The sequence below is a fragment of the Giraffa tippelskirchi genome, chromosome 9, assembly GCF_054371585.1.
Source record: "Giraffa tippelskirchi isolate mGirTip1 chromosome 9, T2T-mGirTip1v1.2.pri, whole genome shotgun sequence".
Lineage (NCBI taxonomy): Eukaryota > Metazoa > Chordata > Mammalia > Artiodactyla > Giraffidae > Giraffa > Giraffa tippelskirchi.
The window spans coordinates 133,495,766-133,516,083 of NC_137283.1; the positions used below are offsets into that span (position 1 = coordinate 133,495,766).

The 20,318-nt window shown below is 40.1% G+C and overlaps 1 protein-coding gene across 50 annotated transcripts in view; it reads right to left on the reverse strand.

The window, feature by feature from the left end:
* The window catches only part of EPB41L2 (erythrocyte membrane protein band 4.1 like 2), a 205,982-nt gene that overhangs the window by 7,055 nt on the left and 178,609 nt on the right, over positions 1-20,318 (reverse strand). For 47 of the 50 annotated variants that reach the window (XM_081529041.1, XM_081529031.1, XM_081529023.1 and 44 more), the window contains 4 exons: positions 18,992-19,114; positions 17,113-17,211; positions 15,371-15,451; positions 10,484-10,589 (listed from right to left, as the gene is read on the reverse strand). In XM_081529041.1, coding sequence (XP_081385167.1) covers positions 10,485-10,589; positions 15,371-15,451; positions 17,113-17,211; positions 18,992-19,114 — 408 coding nt within the window. In that variant the 3' untranslated portion in view covers position 10,484. The remainder of the gene's footprint in view (positions 1-10,483; positions 10,590-15,370; positions 15,452-17,112; positions 17,212-18,991; positions 19,115-20,318) is intronic. The other 3 variants (XM_081529039.1, XM_081529037.1, XM_081529038.1) reach the window with 1 other exon arrangement.

Sequence of the window (20,318 nt, forward strand, 5' to 3'; positions counted from 1 at the left end):
ACAAGAGTGCAGCGGATGTCGAGAAGGAAACTGAATTCATATGAATGCATGAATTGTGAGCGGAAACCGCTCTGGCATTGGATTTCTGGCACACATTTTCTTGAAAATGAGATGAGCCTGTCACTTCAAGGAAAACAGTTGACAGAACTTGATACCAATGATAAAATTCAAGTTTTCATGTGAAAATGATAATTTTGGAAAACTGTATTTTGGGCCCCTTGAGCTTGATAGTTTCTCTATATTTAAAGACTCTTCTAATGAGATCAGCAGCAACCACAGATCTTTTTATGGTCTTAATCATTTTGCCTTTTCCAGGATGGCATATAGTTAGAATCATACAGTACAAGGTACCTTCTCAGACAGGCTTCTTTCACTAGGTGATTATTTTTAACTTAATATTTTGAAAACTATTTGATTTGTAAATGGCAAATTTTAATCAATAAAATTCACATGAAACACTCTTTGGACTACTTCAATAATTCTTGTGTGTTCCTGAGACCATTAAGCTTGAGAACTACATCTATGGAATCCGCTTCCTGACCTACTGCTGTTTCCTGCTCTCACCGATATCTGTGTGACTGCTGAACAGAGAAGGAAAAATGAAATCTAGTGTCTTTTCCTTTTCAGTCAAATGGCACAAAATACCTCTTCCACAAATAATTTGCATCTTTTGGTTTGCCTGAATACATTAATGCTGTGTGGAGGCCACTTTTCTCATGAGGCTCGCATGAGGGTTTTCTTCAAAGCTAACAGTAATCTTTCTGTTAGAGCCTTTATGCACATTCCAGTCACTCTCCCTAAAGAATTACTACATGTGGCAATTTTGGAATATCCTGTCAAATGAAAGCAACATCAATTCTACCTCATTTTTAAACATAATTATTCTATAAAGTCTATAAAAGTTTTACTTGTTCACTTAGCTACATATTGTAGCTGCAGCCAAAATACATTTTTCTAAAATGAGGTGTGCTTCAATTACTGAATCAGCCAAAAGTTCATTCAGGTTTTCCTATGACATCTTACAGAAAAACTCGAACAAATTTTTTGGTCAATGCAATCCACTGGTGGGAGTCTGTATTTGAAAGATTCCCATCATGAATCCCTCAGAGCAAAGCAATATGCAGTGTGGATTCAAACTGACAGAATCAGCCCTGGCTTCGCCATGCACCGATGGTATGACTGGGTGAAGGACTTTACCTCTTTAGGCCTCAGTGTCGTCATCTATATCCTAAGTGACTGTAAGAACTAACTGAAATAATACATGGTAAAGTTCTCCAACAAAGCTTAGTATAGAGTAGTCACTCAATAAATGTGAGCTAATAATATTACTATGGACTTTCACATATACCTTATTCTTGGTTTTACTTCCAAACTCAATTCAATTCTACTCTTAAAGACAGATGTCCAGTTCTGTTTTTCCATTAATAATTGCCTGAACCAATATAATGGTTTCTTTACAGAGAACTTCATTCAGTCAAACATTTGTTCAATCTAATCCTGCACACCACTGATAAAGGATAGTGCTAAAAATGCTCTTTTTCTTCGCAAATGACTAACAGAGCAAAGTCTAACTAAGATACTCACATGGAGTACCTTTGCCATTTGCCTTTGACAATCTGTCCAGCCTCTGCTAGGAACTCAACCCCCAGCCACAATGCAGGATCTGCTTCTCCTGATGTCTGGCCCATGGTTTTCCTACGTGCTCTTTCCTCTCTGCCCAATATGTGTGCCAATCCTCCCCACACTCAGCACATAGGAAATTTCCTGCTGCCTTCATGGGGAGGTCTTCCCTGACCTGCCAATCAGAAACAGTTTCTCCTGTCAACTTTCACAGCCCTTTCTCAAGGCTTCTCTTGAAACACATTTTTTTTTTTACCATATATGTTATTTGTACACTTGATCCTATGCATTTACTTTTCTCACAACTATCACAGTCCCTTGAATGTGGTATGTTCCCAATATACATAATGAATCCATGAATGAAGTAACAGGGACTAACCCACAAGGCAAGGCTGAAAGGCAAGAGCTTGGGAGGGAAAACACAAACGGAATTGTATACTAGGAACAAAACATTACTGGCCTGTCCTCAACATTAGTTTCATCTGCTAATTTAAGTGGAAAATTTTCAGGCTCATTTTTCTGTTCTCTTTTGTTGAATAACTACTGCTGAGATATCCCAGGAGGACTCTTAGTTCTTTAAAAAAAACTAGTTTTCCTGAATCTCTGAAGCTTTGACAAAGATTTCTAAGAGTAGTTAGTATCTGGCCCTAAAGCAAGAGGCAGGTCTTCTGGTTCACTCTGTCGACTTCAAATCTTTTAAGAACTTGATTTGAAAGCATTCCACAAAATCTTAAAGCTTCTTTTAAATAACAAGTGGACTATGCTAGGGTTACACTCAATATTGTCAATCTTAGGCTCACAAGTGGGGATGAGAAAAATTTCTCTAATCAAATCAAACAAAATAAAAGTTGTGCTTAAAAAAAACAGTAACAAAACTCTTTTATCGTTTAGAAAAACAGTTTTGAAATATATATGACTAAAACTCACTTAGTATTTGTTTTGTATTTTCCTTAAATAGGAAAGGTAATGGGAATCAAAAGAATTGATCTCTAGACTCAACTCCCTCACTTATTAACATTCTTTTTTCTTACCATTTCAGCATTCAGTCTGTTATTTTACACTTACAGGACAGCTCAATTGGGAATAGCCACATTTCAAATGCTCAAGAGCCACATGTGCCCTACTGGACAGAACAAGTCCAGATTCTCACTTTGCTCTAATGCTAACTAAAGTATTTTGATATATGACAGAAAAACAAATGTCAGGCCAACATGTCCTGGGAATATAATCCTCATGAACACAGGAATATCTTAGGAATATACAGAGACTTATTAATTTATCCCCTCAGCAAAATTTCTTCCTAATCCACCCACAAAGTTACATTAAAATTTAAAATTACTATTTAAAAACTAGTATCTGGGATGTCTAACATTAGATAAGTTCTTGAAACAAATGAAACTATACTCAGCTCTACACGTGATGGTATTTTATGATTCTTGCATAGAACTGACCTATGACAAGTTACTTCAATCTCTAGGGTTGTTGGGGGAAAGAAGATGCTTTATGTGAAGTTTTAAATACTCTTTTAATTTCCATACTCTACAATACACCCCTGCACTAGGGTATAATAAAGTCACCACCTCCATATTCCTCAAAGGCCAGGCAGGAGGTAACATTTAAGTAGGGAGACAGGTACCGGGACCCCAAAATGAAGAGATGGGAAGGAGACTTGGAGAACTTGTTCTTCCCCTAAAGTGGCAGCACCTCCTGAGCCACTGCAGCCTTCAGAGAAAGCAGGCTCTGACGTTTTTAGAATCACTCGATATCTTCCCATTTTAAATATCAATAATTCAAGTTCTATAACATGCTAAACATTTAAGTTTGTTTGGGCTGAAAAACAAACCAAAACTCTGGATATGGTCTGTGTGTCTCCAATTTGTTAATTTTGTCTTGTCCTCTACCTCTCTTTTTAGCGCCATTTAAAATTCTCAATTATAATGAAAAACTGGAGAAAATATGCAGCATTTGTGACTAACGGATTAATATCCTTAACAACTCTGTAAGAGATCAAAGATGATAAACACTTGAATAGTACGGAATGCCTATTCACTCCAGTATTCTTGCCTGGAGAATTCCATGGATAGAGGAACCTGGTGGGCTATAGTTCATGGGGTCACAAAGGGTTGGACAAAGGACACAAAATGGCAATTCAAAGAAATGCAAATTGTGTTCATGTTCACATATGTATACACATATATGTGCGAATTGTGTACTCCCTAGCAATGAACAATAGTGATTTAAAAATACTCTATCCTCACAATTTAAACAAGGGAGGGGACAAATGCTCTTTCCTCACCAAAGACAAAGACTTTTTAAATGTCATACAATCTTTAGTGTTGGTGAGTGTGCGGGCAAACTGGGAGACTCTTAAGCTGCTAGTGGGTGTCTAACTCTGCAGAACCTCTAAGGAAGGCAGGTGGGAAACATGTTAAGAAGAAATGTTTGGTGGCACACCAACTCTAATTTCTAAAAATTTGTCCTAGAGAAACAATGAAATTAATGGCCTCAAAAGGTACATACAACTACAATCTTTGCAGCTGTGCATTTACTTGTGAAAATTGAAAAAATTAGTCTAAATACCCATTAATAAGGGTCAAGGAAGCCGTCTTGTGTCCATTCGATGGCTATTGGAAATTGATGAGATAATGACAGGCAAAGTTACCTACAATGTACTGTGAAGACACTGTGTACCATGGAGAAAAACACCAGATACATGACAGAATCAACAGGATTGACCTAATGAATAGAGACATGAAAACACATGTGCGAGTGCATGAGTGTGTTCACACACACACACTACACTATGGAAAGGGATTATCTATCTCTAGGAGCAGAGTGATTATGGGTCACTTACATTTTCTACCATCTTTCCCTTTCAAAAAATTATGATTGCCTCTTTTTCATTACCAGAAAAAACACAGAGTTTCATTTGCAAAAACAACAGTCAGTGATGATTCTGTCCTAGAGCAAACCCTGGGGAATCAGACCACCAGGTGCTAATGTATGCACGATGGCAGAGGCATCCACTGTCTCCTCTGTGGGGAAGTTCAAATATACTGGAAGTAACTCATTGGTAGCACCTGCCAGATTCACAAATGTTAAATGGAACATTCCACAGCATTCCACAGTGAAAACTGGCAGTGCCTGAAATTCACTAAATCCAAATTGACTTTTCATTTCTATGTATAAGTCTTCATTTTAGGTTTAACTTGCACTGAAAACTAAGCTGTAATAAAACGCTAATTTGGGGGTATAAGACTAGTACAACTAGGCAAACAGAATAAAATAAGAATGTAATACAATGGGAACTGATATACCTGAAACATCCCTGGCTCTTGAATTGAAAAGAGTCATCTGGAAGCTAATAGGCTGGTGCTTCTCTTTCAAGGACAGGGAGACACTCACATGTAAATGAGTAGCTTGTGATGGGTTGGAGCTCCGTTCAGCCAACACGGTCATTCTCTCTTGTCAAGGTAGTTAGACACTTGATGCTAATTTCCTGTTTGGCTTTTCAAGTTCATTTTGAAACCATGAACATCACCCTGACTCTGAAATGCTGGTTGGAACACAATATCATCTTACTTAGAAACCAGTGTTCATGGATGCACGCTAGGCAAGAGAGCAACACCGCTAACTCAGAGTTATTTATTGTGGGTCGGTCGAGGCCTGGAACTCAGGGGCCATCGGACAGGCTCAAAGGAATGAGGCATGTACCAGGTTTTTAGTGAGAATTGCACTAGCTTTGGTGGCTCTGTCAGACCGACACTCTGTCTTCTCAGATGAAAGCAGGCAAGGTAGATGGAAAAGCAAAAGGCCCAGTTACTGAGCTTCCCCGCTTCCTGAAAGCACTCTGTGTAAATCCTGCTTCCTCAACCTGTTATTGGCTCCATCTCCACTATGTGACTAAAGTAGCTCTGACAAAGCCCTCAGGCTGATTCTGGATCACCAATTCCAAAGGAACATGTACCTGGTTTCTTTGCAGTATTTAATGGTTGGTTACGCTCTCCTTCTCGGAGTTAGCTTCTCTTGCAGCTTTTGTGGCACCCTTTCCTCCCTGTTTTTACCTTCTTGCCATCTGACTCTTCCTCCTAGAGCTCCTTTGGTCCCCAGGCCCCAACTCTCTGACCTGGTCCTGGGTAGCATCACTCAAACCAAAGGCTTCATCAGTGGACGACACATTCAGATGTGTTCACCTCCTGTTTTGAAGCCTGCAGTGGTCTCTCTGTCTGAAAGCTCTTGGCTACTTATACTGGACCTCTCCATGGAGATATTCCACATGCATCTCAAACTCAGCATCTCTGGGGTTGAAAGTTCTAAATTTTTATTTGACCTTTTAAGAACAAAAGGGTTCATGGCTGGCCTTCTACATCACAAAAAGTTCTTACAATGTGCCCTATTAACAAATTCTCTGTAACTTCTATTGTCTCCCCCAGTTTACAGATGGCAGAACTGAGACACAGTGAAATAAAATAAGCTCCCCACATCACACAACTATGATTGGATTTGAACCCAGCAAAACTGCTGTTACACTTTCTCTTGACACCCAGACTATCTGGTAAATTTCCAATTAAGCATATCCTATGTGTATGTGTAAGACAGAGCCTTATACATTCACTTCCAAGCTTCCACTATAATTCCCATGACAGTTGGCCTCTCCTACAGTACCAGACAATGACAACAACAACATACGCTTTTGCTTTAAGACAGCTAAACTGAGAGAACCGGCCATACTGCACATGACAAATGAAAAATTAAACTCATGTGTTCTATGATTAAAATTACAGGTACCACCAACCACCCATTTGCCCAAGACAGAAACCTGGGCATTATCTGGGATTCTCCCCAGCTCCTGCATCCTCCCAACTCACTAACTTCCATATCCTCATGCAAACAGTCAACAAGTCACCAACCTTATCTCCTTACTGTTTCTCAAATACAAAGGAATATCCCATAGCTTTTCAGGATAAACTTCAGCCTCTTCTGATTGGCTACTACGACTGTTTATGATCAGGCCTCTGTCTCTCTGCCCCGCTCATCTCCCATGACTCTCCTACAAGTGCCCTGCAAGGCAGCTACACAGCATTTTGCACAATTCCTGGTGTGCTGGATTCACAGAATCAGATCATACTGGCCCCTGGATGGCCCCTTTCCACTCCTTTCTTCATTGGGCCAACTCCGATTCACCATGACATTCAAGAGAAGCCATCTCTGATGCCCCATCCTGATTCCGAGATCTCGTCTCTGTTCCCACCAAATCCAGTCCAGCATCTATTAGAAAACTTGAGACTCTATTCTGCTGTGAGTGCAGACCTTGTTTGAATTGAAATCTCCATGGTAAAACAGCAGATAACACTAATGAGCCTTCCATCATATCTGTATAATGAACAACAACAAGAGAGAACAAAATGAGTGAATAGATGAGAGACCGCTCCTCCATCATTTCATCCGCTGGCCATTCACTGCTGTCAGTAAAAAGGAGGCGTCATTCACTTTTTCATCCTACATCAATGATTACTCCAGGAGTCTGAGAGGCTCATTTGAAGTCTGAGCTCACAGAGCTGATGGTGCCAGCTGAAGCAGGGTTGGGACCTCCCCCTCCTGGGGCTCATTCGTTCTGAGTCCACACAGATCACCCCACCAAGCCTGGGTCCTTCTCCCTCCTCACTAGGACCAGTGTCAGATACCGTTCTAGTGGAGACAAGGTCAGTAACATTGTGTATCCATCGGAAACCTCATAAATATGCATTTAGGATAAAATGGTAAGGGAGAGTAGTCCTTAAGAGGACATAAAAACAATGCAAAGATTTAGGGAAGTTCTCCTCTAAAGTATTTTCTTGTTCATGGAGCTGCATGTAGCTCCTCCGCCTCAAACGTCCGGCTAGGGGAGGCAGACTGGGAGTTCTGTCAGCATGTTGTTCTTTAACCATCTTTCCATCCTCCACACCCCACTTTCAACGCTTGATCAAGAGGTCAGACTACTCCAAAGGAAGAGGTCACGTTAAACCAGGAGGAGAGCTTTTCACACCTGAAAAGGGAGAATGGGCCAATATATCACAAACAATACTTTCTTCTTCTTCTCTGATGTTGAAATACTGTCTTGGTCCTGCTCTTTGTCTCCACCGACCTGCTGCCTCTGTGGGATTCTGGCAGGGCAGCTAGAGGGTAGCGGAAGCAGTAGAAACACATTCTTCCCAGCCCTGACAGTCATCAGCAAAGGAAACTGTTCAGGAACAAGTGGTGTGGCCAGTCAGGGATGGAGATGCTAAAATGACTCTGAGACACACTGAGGTAGCTCTCATTTGTCCTTCAGATTTCAACTCAAACTGAGCTTCTCAAGTAATTGCCTAATCTGGTAACAGTTCAAACCCCCTACTTTGTTCCCTCATATTATTTCCTTCAGAGCATCTGTGACATATGCAATTACACTTTGTTTATTTGCTAACATTGATACCCCCCCTCCTGGAGTGGATTCTTCCGAAGGAAGGGGGCCATGACTGTGTTGTCTACCAATTTGACAATCTGAACTCTCACTGCCTAAGCTACCCTAGCACCTTTTGTCACTTGTTAAATATCTTTTTGATGACTGAATGAATCTTCCTAAATTTGTCTACTTTGCCCACCTTACATATGAATTTACATTTTAACCGCCTAAATCTGTTTAACGAGGATGCTTATAAAAAATGATCTCTGAGACAGGCATACTTCAAAGATTGTGTGTGTGTTCACTGCACAAGTGAATACAAGGTGCCAAGAATAATCCAGAATAGCCAAGATGTTTTTGAAGAAAAAGAACTGGGGGGGTGTTATCCTGCCAGATATAAATTCTAATTTTAAAACTATATGGCACTGGAGTAGGGGTAGGCACAGACTGGTGGAAATGAGTGTGCTCAGAAACACACCCATGCTTATAAGAAACTTGCTCTCTGACCTGCAGACGACATGGGGCAAGGGTCGGCTCTTCAATAGAGGGCTGGAACATTGGCTACAAACAAATCACTGTTTTCTAATCACACAGAAAAAATTTCAGATAGATTAAGGATTGATTCATGAAAGGCAACACTGAAATTTCTGGATTGAAAATATCTTTAACACCTCAGGGTATGGAAAGAGCATATGCCATAAAGGAAAGCTTGATGGCTCAACTATATTAACATATTAAATGCTACATTCAGTATATTAACATATTGACCTCTATTAATAATAAAAGAAAAACCACAAACCTTAAGATACTTGCAACACATAAAATTGATGGAAGGTTAGCATTCAGAATCTATCAAGGAGCAGTAAAACCAAGAAAGTTATACGGCATTAAGTTACATGTCACTATGTGTCGTAAGTTGTACGTCATTTCATATCTATCTATCACATTGGCAAAAAGGAGTAAGTCAGAAGGGAGGCTGCGTTCTGGTAGGACCCCTCACGTCCTGCGATGGGAGAGTACTTGGCCTTGCCAGGATGAGGAACACGTGGTTTATGACACACCCTTCCACTGGGGACCTTTCTCTCAACTGATCAATGTATGGATCACTTTAAAAACAAAAATGGAATCTTAGTTATATGTGCTGTATAATAAAACCTGCTTTTCAAAATCCTAATACATACACAATTAGGAACACTTACTCCTTTTTTAAGAATTCTTTAACACAGCTTTTAACGGCAATATGTATTTTTGTCATCACGTGGAAGCAGCACAATGTATAACCATTCCCTACTGCTGGCCATTTAGATTGCTTCAAATTTCATGCTAGCGTATATAAAAATGTGATAGTCCTGAAGATAAGTATTTGTATACATCTTTGATTATTTAAGAAACTCCTCACAGTAGTTTAAGTGGTAAGCAGGTTTAATGTAAGGTTTTGTCAAATTGCCCTCCAGGAAATATTACTAATTTATACACCAGCGTAACTATAGTTTCCCTCCCACAACCTCCCTAACTCTCGCTAATATAAACTTTGCCACATTTAGAAGTGAATTTTTCATTTAGGTAATAATGAGGCTAAACACTTTTTGCTTAAGTTTCTACATGGTTTACTTGCTTAATCCTCTTCTCTCTTTTTTTTTTTTTTTTTACTTAAGTGAGTGAAGTGAAAGTTGCTCAGTTGTGTCCGACTCTTTCCGGCCCCATGGATTATACAATCCATGGAATTCTCCAGGCCAGAATACTGGAGTGAGTAGCCATTCCCTTCTCCAGGGGATCTTCCCAATCCAGGGATCGAACCCAGGTCTCCCACATTGCAGGCAGATTCTTTACCAGCTGAGCCACAAGGGAAGGCCTTTTTTTGTTTTTTCACTTAAGCGTTACATTTTTGGATGACACATAAATGACAATATATTCCTTTCTCTGCCAAGCATACTGAACTTTATCACTTACCCTTTACTTTTGTTTTTGTTGGTTTGGCTCAAATTGTAAATATTTCTATAGTCAAAGCAATCTTTCCCTTTATGGTTCCTTCTCTGATACACAATTATTCTTAATGTGCACATTGAAAAGACTTAACTCATCTTGCCCTTGGGCCCCTACAATAAAAGTCCCTCATCTAAACAATGGCAATAGCATCTTTCTCAGAGGGTCACTGTGAACACTCAGATAACTTATACTAATGTGCTTTACAAAATAGGACAGTAACATATAAATGTTGATTATCAGCAGCTCTCGACACAAGGCAGTTATCAACACCACATGATGCCCATTGATTCCCAGAGTTTATAATTAACTGAATGCAGGTCACCTGAGCAGGTGAACTTGGGGACGATTAAGACTGCAAGATTGGATGGACTGTAGGAGACAGGTGCTGTGATGCAGACACGCCTTTCACATTACTCGGCAGGTTGAGGGACACAGCACAGATGACGGGGCTCTTACCTCATTCTTCCCCCTCCTCCAGCTCGGTTTCTTTGTGCACCACCACCCTCGTGACCGACATGTCGGGGTGCTGCTCCCTGGCTTCCCTGATGGCCTGGGCCAGCGCCTGTGGGGTCAGGAGAGAGTGTGGTAAGCAGAGAAAGAGGTTCTTTTTCGGGGTGGCAATGCACGAGCGCACCCATCACCTGCGATCCAGCCTCCAGCAAAAAGCAATGCTTTCATTGCTTTATCTGAGGAAGCAAGAAGATCTGAAATGGGTTTCTTGTTGATTTTAGAGAGTCCATCTCATTTCCGCAGATTTTCCATTTCTCCCATCCATTTTCAGATAACAATTCATGCAGGAGAAACACTCTGGCCCTGAATTCCACCCAGCTTGGCACTTACAGCATGAGACATGGAGAAAACAGATCTTCTCTGACCTCAGAATTTTCATCCATTACCTGACACTGACGCCAAGACTGTAAAGATCATGTTAAGGCCTGCTGTATGGACTGAAGGAATGACGCAAAGCCTCCTGCAAGCTGTCTGCCCCCCACACTCTAGTGATACTTGTAGTTATCTAGTTGCCTCACCCACCCAACCCCCACACCCCTCCCCAGCACAGAACCACGGACAGCTCATCTTTTACCTCTTAGGCTCTCAGTAATTTCTTGAGGAATGTTGCGGGAAAAATATCTATCAACTTTCAGGACACAGAACAACTAAAACTGCAAGCAACAATGACGACCATCAGTAAAAGCTAAAGAGAAGAGAGACTAATCTTTAGATAATAAAATATGGCTCCCTCTTTTACATGGAAACAGCGAAGGTGCAAAGGTTAATGGGTTCCCCCAGGGCCATCCTCCTGGGGGGCTGCAGGGCTGGAGAAGGACCTAAGCCGCCACTCCATTGGTTCATGGGCTCTTTCCTAGACCAGGCTATGAGAAAGCAGACAAGGTTTCTCTGCGCTTGATCAGAAAGTAAACTGTATATAAAGATTATATACAAAGTGGAAAGATCCTATTTTTCAGAGGAAAAGCTGTTTAAAGAGGTCTTAGGGAGAAAGTAAAAGAAAACCCACACAGAACAGTACTCTTCTAGGACAGAACTTGAAAACAAAAAAAGAAGGCCTACTAGGAGAGAGAGAGTTGTATCTCATCAGGAAAACAGGCCTTTGAAAAAAGCAGCAGAATTTTCTTGTGACTCTTGTCACCTGCCTTCAAGGACAACTGCATTTCTTGTTTGCAACATTGTTTCTGTCAGCTGGAAGGTTATGGAGCAAAACCCTGAGCCTCCTTCCACAAAGAAAGATAAAGCTAACAAAAGATTATTTTTTACGCCACAAGTTTTTTACTCAACTTGGAAGGCACTTGAAGGTGCTTCAGTTCCTACTGGGGACTCACTTATGTTGAGACAAGAGAGAACTTAGGGGGATCAGGCTTCCATTTGAGCCACAGCACAACTGCTTGTCATGTGGGGAGAGCAGGCAGCCGGGAGTGGAATCAGGACCTGGTCTCAGAGCAGGACAGAAAGTGCTGCTGACTGCAATGTGAATGGGGAAGGAGACCCAGTACAGCAGGGGGCCTCTAAGTCTGTACGCCTGTGCAGACAGAAGGGGGAGACTCAACAATCAACACTTGGTCTACTCCCGGCTGGTCTGTGGAATCCCATCTGAGAAAGGCCAACTCTGATGGAGGCCAACGTGGCTACAACCAACTTTTCAGACACTTTGAATTTATGTTCGTTACAAAAATCTGCATGGGCTTCCCTGGTGGCTCAGATGGTAAAGAATCTGCCTACAATGCAGGAAACCCAAGTTTGATCCCTGGGTCGGGAAGATCCCCTGGAGGAGGAAATGGCAACCCACTCCAGTATTCTTGCCAGGAGAATTCCATGGGCAGAGAAGCCTGGAGGGCCTCAGTCCATGGGGTTGCAAAGAGTCGGATGCAACTGAGCAACCAACACCTTCACTTTCTTTCACAAAGATCTGCCTACATTAAACCAGTGCACTTATTAAAGAGGAAATATACATGATACACAAGAGAAATGGATTGCACGAAACACACTTTAATTAGCTGAAAAGTAGGGAAAATGGAAAGCTGCTATCATCATCTTCAAATGCATTTGAAATCAGTCTTCCCTTAGTTCCTTTCCTTCCATAACATCAGTACATATAATTAAATACTGTAAAATGTTAATGTATTACAGCAACAATCAAGACTGTGAGAAAGCTATCACATTCCATTGCCAAGTTGAGAAGTTATCTTATTAGAAAGGAAACACTCTGCCATCTTGTTTCTCCCTCCCTGGTTCGGAGCTGAGAGCCATCAGGTGTAAAACTTGCAAAGCGAGTTTCTATAGAAGCAAGCCTCTTTCATTTGCCAACAAAAAAAAGATTCCTTTTTTTCCTATCTTGCTCAGATGAAGGATTTCCTTCCACTATTAAAATTCTTCTAATGTGGGCAAGGAACTGAAAAAGGTGCCAATGACATGAAAGTCACTGCATGATCAACTTCAGTTTTTGCCAGGGAAGTGATTTTCCTCCTTTAGTTTTAAATAGTTTCATAGTCTCATTCACAGACTTTAAGGGGAAAGCAAATACACCATGAGCTTTGGATAACAAGCACACCAGAAGCCATAATTACATTTACTCAAAAAAGTTTAAAACTTTTAACTTTTTCATTAAACGTTATGAAAAGGGTAAATTTCTCTTCATTTGGATATCTGACCTCATTTTTAGGGTTTTCTTTTAAACTGGAGTATAGCTGATTTACAATGTTGTGTTAGTTTCAGATGTACAGAAAGTGATATATATCCATTCTTTTTCAGATTCTTTTCCATTATTGGTTATTACAAGACACTGAATATAGTTCCCTGTGCTATACAGTATATACTTGCTATTTATCTGTTTATATACAGTAGTGTGTGTGTGTTAATCCCAAACTAATTTATCCTTCCCCCTCCCTCCTCAGTTTTAAAATGGGCTAAAACAGAACATCATACAAGGTGCGTGTCCTCACAGCAACAGCTAGAGCTGTGATGCATCATCATGACTCTTTTTTAATGGAAAAGTAAGGAATGTGTGTTATTTCGGAACTGACATTTCAGGCTGTGTTTTTAATATCTGCTGTTCAGAAGCAGTATCATCTAGATTTTAGTTTTCAGGTAAAACAGGACAAAGGAACACACACAAAATAAAACCTGAGAGTAATCCCTCAAGAGAAAAACTGGCATTTTAAAGTCTGAAAGGGCCTAGTTCAGTGGAGAGAGAGCGCAGAAGAAACAAAGGCTGAGAGAAGGCGCCGATTCCTACCTTCCATCACGCCAAAGAACATAGGCTCCTGCCCAGCACACATTCAGCAAAGGCTGAGTGGGAGTCCCAGAGGGAAACAGACTAAGAATAGGGTTTATTCAAACTTAAGGTCAGAGCAATTCAACACTGTCCTAGTGAAGAGAAGTAGAATAAGTCCTCTATATGGGAAACCAGAGGCTTGGTCTCCGCACAGGTGATTCACCTCCTAGTGGTGAAGAGATACATGTACAGTCATGTACTAGGAATCCCCAGTACTAAGTCAAAATAGAGTCAGGGCAACCCTTTACCTCTAAAAACTCTCAGGGAATTTTAAAAAATACATTATGAAATATGTAAGTAAAATTAGGTACACGGTAATTTTAAAAAAAAGAATAATTTTCTTTCTAGGCATAGAAGAAAATCTATTCCTCTTTGGCCACATACAGTAAGTCCTTCTTAAACGAGAAATTTTGTTCTCTAAAATTCTCTTTCCCAAGTCCAATAATGTTCAAAGCTGGATTAACTATCATTTGTTCCTACTTCTCAGCTGAGATGGTCAACTGAACATTTCCTTTTCCTCAAATTATTGTAAAAGGAAAACAGCTTGGTCTCCTTTAAAGTTGAGATAAGAATCACTCAGAATATAACAAGACAAAAAAGTCTCATCACCACTTGGCCCTGCAGTCTAAAATTAAAACAACTCTCCAAGTCACAGTGGTTCCATTCATCGCCTGCTTTCTAAAGGCATGCATTCTGCTCAACAGTAGAATGGAAGCACTATTATTCTTTAAAATAACCTTTTCTGAATACATGTAAATTTTTACTTTGTAAGACACCTTATATTACCTTATCCTACCCCTCAAAAATGGTGATGACTAGAGGAAAATACCTAGAGGTAAACAGTCCAACTTTTCTAATGCTACTAAAAAATACTTGGTAAGTTCCTAAAGACAGGCGTAAGTCAAACTTAGCAGCTTTTCTTATTTTTTGAAGCCAAGGTCATGAAAATACCATTCATTTTCTAATAACTGATGCTGCTGCTGCTAAGTCGCGTCAGTCGTGTCCGACTCTGTGCGACCCCATAAACGGCAGCCCACCAGGCTCCCCTGTCCCTGGGATTCTCCAGGCAAGAACACTGGAGTGGGTTGCCATTTCCTCCTCCAGTGCATGAAAAGGAAAAGTGAAAGTGAAGTCGCTCAGCCGTGTCCGACTCTTCGCAACATCATGGGCTGCAGCCTACCAGGCTCCTCCATCCATGGGGGTTTCCCAGGCAAGAGTACTGGAGTGGGGTGCCACTGCCTTCTCCAATTTACCGTTAAACCAGGCCCATGTGAATGCCTGATGGTTGCCAAAATTTTTTAATATTTAGACACAAAGGTGAGTGTAAAGCTAGTGGGAAATGAAAAAGCAACCCATGTTTTATGCAATTCAGTGCTAGGAAGGCTGAAAGGACAGACTGTGTCTAGGCTGTGACGTGTCCTTATGCCAAGCTTAGGAGGTGGATTCATCCAGGAAGGTACTGGAGAAGGATATGACACAGGAATGTGACATAACAGAAACTTAGAATATAAGCATGGTCAATTTCAGGAGCTGCTGAATCTACTCTGGATCTTTACCTGGTCATGATCAATATCGGCATCTCCTGTGATCACGATGCGTTTCTCAATTCTTGTTTCAGATATTCCACCTTTTACAGTCTAGAGGTCATAAAGGAAAAGGGAGGAGGGTTAGCAATCACTAAAACATGTTTAGACATAATGAGAGAAAACACACCTAGACCTTCTGATAATCATCAGGCAATTGACACTGAGTGGGGAACACTGATGCTCTAGAAATTTCTTTATTTATAAGGTCAATGTAGAATTCTATCATCCAATTTGAAAGCAACCTTAAAAACTCTCTTATCATAATTCAAGTGAGATCAAGATGCAATAGATGTCATTTAATCCAAACAGTTCCACTGGAACATTTCTTTACAATTTCCTGAGTTTCTTCATTTTTGATTGGCCATTATTTTGAAAAGAAGCAAGCAGGGAAGAAATAGTTGTTTGGTTTATGTAGAATTTACAGGGACTCCTAATCATTTAGACATCTGGTTTAGTTAGGTTTGTAAAATTGCTTGATGTTATAGCTTTGATTATTCTACTAGCTTCATACAAATCCATTTGGCAATTTTGTTCATTTGGTTTAGTGCAATAACAGAGAACTTGGATTTGCTTTAAGATATGTAAGATGGGTGAAGGTGATAGAAAGACTTCCATCCAGTGTTTGATTTGATTCCACATGTGGTTGTGACATGAACACAAACGTGGCTGAACAAAGGCTAGAGGGGACCTGGGAGCAGGAGCTTCTGGGTAAACTGCCAAACAGAGTCACTGGCTTGGAGCAAGGTGACAGAGCCTCGGGCATGATAGAGCCTGAGAGATTATATGCTCTGACACTCTAAACCATGAGTAAATACCACAGTCCTGAGAAAGCACAGACCCAACCTCTACAACACTGATAAATTTACACAGTCATGGGTGATTACACCTAAGTATAAGACACAGGGGTGACCACAGAAATCATTAGGTTGTAATAGCTAGATACACTTAAAAATGAACACCAATACCATCATGCATTTTGGGGACTTTTTTAATTTACAAAGTTTTTTTTGTTGTTGAAATATTGAGTGAGGAGGGCAAAAGGGATACATTTGAGACCTTCAGTCTCTAGTAGAAGCAGCAGGAATTACTGGAAAATAATGCTGGGTTAGAAATGTGATGACCACAGCATACACTGGAATCACCTGGAGGGCTTCCCAAACACTCCTGGGGTTTCAGAAGATCTGGACCAGGGCCACAGTATTCACACTGCTAGCAAGCCCCTGGATGAGACGGTTGCTGCCAGTGCAGAGACCACATTTGAAGAATCACTGGTCACCAGATGTTAACACTTAAGAGAATGATCTGGAAAAAATGCCCCAAATCCACATACCAGAACCTTAAAATCAATGGGGAAAATTTACATTATTTGAACAACTCGGTGAAAATTTCCAATGGCAGTCTCCACTCATCTGCTTCAGCCAGGAGAGCCAACTGGTACTTAGCAAACCTACGCTTCTGTTTTATTAAGTTCCCTCTGCTCTTGTAGCTCTCTCAGGCATAGCTATTTTGAACATATTTTTACCCCTTGTACTTTACAAATTTGCAATTTGGTTTATATACAAATGTCAGTGGAGCCCAATTTCTTGCATACTTTAAATCTATGCATGTTTATTCCAGGGCACTGTGTGTAAAAATTTGAAGGGTGAATAGGAACAAAGAAACAATTCAGAAAAGATTTTGTTGGCAATGTACATTCCCCTGGATTGCTTTACCTTGGTGATGTGTGTGGTTGTTGTTGTCGACACGGACTCAGATGTGATGGTCTGTGCGGTCAGTAACGTGCCCGAGTCACCACCAGCCCCGCCATCAATCTTTGGAGATTTAGGGGGAAAATACAAAGTAATGCTTAACTTCCGTTCTGTTGTCAGAGAAGACCCCTCCCCGTCAAACATGCATCTTTTAAGATCTATGCAGTTGGCAGAAGATGCTAGGGGCCAATCCCCTGCATGTCTGTAATGGTGATTTACTGATCATAGATTGGCTAGCATTTAAAGAGTAAAGGCAAGGATTAAACGCACGTGCATGAGCAGAGAGAGAAAAAAGGAAGAATGGAAGCAGAAGGCGGGACTGAGACCTACAGAGGAGTCATGAGAAAATCTGACTGAGGGCCATTTGCAGAATCTAGAAGAAAAAACCAGAGAACCAAGCAGAGAAGTTTCCACAGTGACCAGAAGTACTGGGTTTATTGCTTTTTAAGCACAGGTGGGTAAAAATAAATGTTTTCTCATATTACTAAGCAACAGAGCCTGACTAGGACAGACTAAGCTTAAGTGATTTGGTTAACTGCTTATCTCTAGATTTCTTTTTTAAATGACACTGTTCCTGTAATAGTTTGTGCATATACACAGCTACAATGCACACGGCACACATGTATACCTGCGCATGCATTCTCTATATATGTGTGTGTGCATATAGCTCTCATACATCAATCTTATATCTAGACATATGTCTATATACAGTTTAACTTGTTTGCTTTGATACTAGAAAGTTCTAGAGTTTACCAGGGGAAATAATGAAGCACATTAACAGCCTACAAGCTTATGCTAAGACCACCAAACATATTTGTCTCCAGTTTCCTGACATTGACACAGGAAATAACTGGAAGGTTCAGAGTCTTTCTTACTACAAATTAGGAGGAAATCTCTCGAAATTGGGTCATGCTCCTGTATTTCTTTACAAAGGCACTGAGCACAATAGAAACACATGAATACACGCTCTCCCACCACACCCATTCATAAGAAACCTAGTTGTGCTCATGGGGGATCTATGCACATTTACAGAGAGCATATCTTAAAAAAAACTTTAATGGCTGTTTCACACATAAATGCATTACAGCTTGAAAAAAATATTTTGAGAGGACAATAATCTGCAATCCTCCACCATGGTACCTCTAGAACATTAAATTTCTCAGTTGAGAAAAAAGTTGTCTAGGTTTCTAAACAGTTCCATTTCAAATGATGACTATTTCCCCCTTTTTTGTTACTCTTAAGGTTAAATATCTTAATTCTTACTTCAAATCTTTACAGAATCAATGTGTGAATACCAAAAATCAAACACATGAATGTGATAATTATTTAGACGCATAGTATCATATTTACGTAAGAATGGCGACGTATGTTTTCAGAAAATAATCAACGCGAGGAGAAGCATAGATGTGTGTGTGCATATGCAAGAGTTGATTGGCTCTGGCTTCATGGAGCCGGGGGTGGGGGGTGGCAGGGATAAAAGCCTAATTCTATGAATCCACAAATTACAACAGATCCAATAAACTTTGTAAGATGATCTGTTCCCCAAGTATACATAAACATTCCTAGATTTATCAAGCCAGAAATGGTTTATAAGAATAATAAGAACAACATTGGTACAGTCTGTCCTAAAAAAAAATCACATATACGCTTCCCCCATAATTACTGGGTCAGCAATTCAATTGCAGCATGTTGTGTGGCTGAAGTACAGTTACAAAATGAAAACATAAAAAACTATGTCAAAGTCAGAAATGTAAACTAGGAGAAGACAGAATGAAAACAGAAACAAATTAAGTAAAAAAAAAAAAAAAAGAACTCAAACTGTCCAAGTCTAGAACTTTTGTACCTGTGGAGACTCATATGTGATGGTTTTGGTCTCAGTTTGGACAATAGGGACTTCCTTGGTGGAGATTTCTGTCCTTTGTGAGGCATCAGAAATTGTTACCATCTCTGTTTTTACCACTGGTGGCTGAAGTGAAAAGGAAGGGAAACATAAATTCTAGAGGTAATAAAATAAATGTGCTTAATGGAGCCTTCAAAAATAACTGAAATATATTCAAACACACACTCATACACAAATGAAAAGAGCAAAAGGAAATAATAAGAAAGACACAAAAGAAAAACACTTTCCTTCAAAATCATATATATGTGTATAGATATATATATGAAGAATAAGCTAGCATAATGGCTCCTGAAATTGTGGTAGGTTTCAAATTATGACGGTCCTAAATTACTTACGTGTCAAGCCTGGCGTACAGTGATATAGAAACTTTAGCTTTAAGCAAGTAGTGATCAAATTGAAAAGAAAACAAAACAGAATTAATGATGAGAGGTGACCTGCCTCCCTTTTTATTACAGTTTAAAGAACCACGTGGTCCGTGTGAAGGCTCATGGTCTTTAATTGGCACATCTGGTCGGTAGGCTAAGCTGCACTCTTTCCCCAAAAAGCCCTTCCAGCCCTGCTGATACAGAGATCCCATTTTCAGAAAGAATATCTTCAAGCAGCATTGTTTTCAGTTATACTAATCTAAATCTTACAGTGTTTCTTCTGTATTACCTAAGTTAAAATGTAATATATCTACAGAGTTACTCCACCATTGATGCATTAATGCTCTGAACTATTTAAAACATCCAAACAGAGGGTCGCAGGCTGTTAACACTGGAGTCTGCCGAGCACGTATGCTTAATGCAGACTATACTGCTACCAAAACACTACAGTGCTTTCCTTGAGAGAAAATTCCCAAGTGTAATAATTAAAAGAGGAAATCTCTGCAGAAAGCAATAGTTCAAAGCATTCAAAGACTTTCAAAATGTCATCTGCTGAAGTGAAATCAGAAATTTAAAAGTAACATAAATCCAGTTAATTATTTCAAGACAAAGTCAGTTCAAGATTTTCCACCCCATGAACGAGAGCAAATATGGAAAACCCTCTACTTTCGGTATTTAATTTTAGAATCAAGGAACATTCACATAGAAGTAAATCTTTCCTCAGCATAACTTTAACTCCCAAATCAGAGACCCTGCACCTAAATGACTAAGACTTCATTCATCTCAGAGGAGTGTGGAAAGCTCTGTTTCTTGAAGAGAAAAAGGGAAAGACTCATGCTTGATCGAGACAAGTCACAAAACATATAACCAAACTTGCAAATAATCCAGAATTGACTAGAGTACAG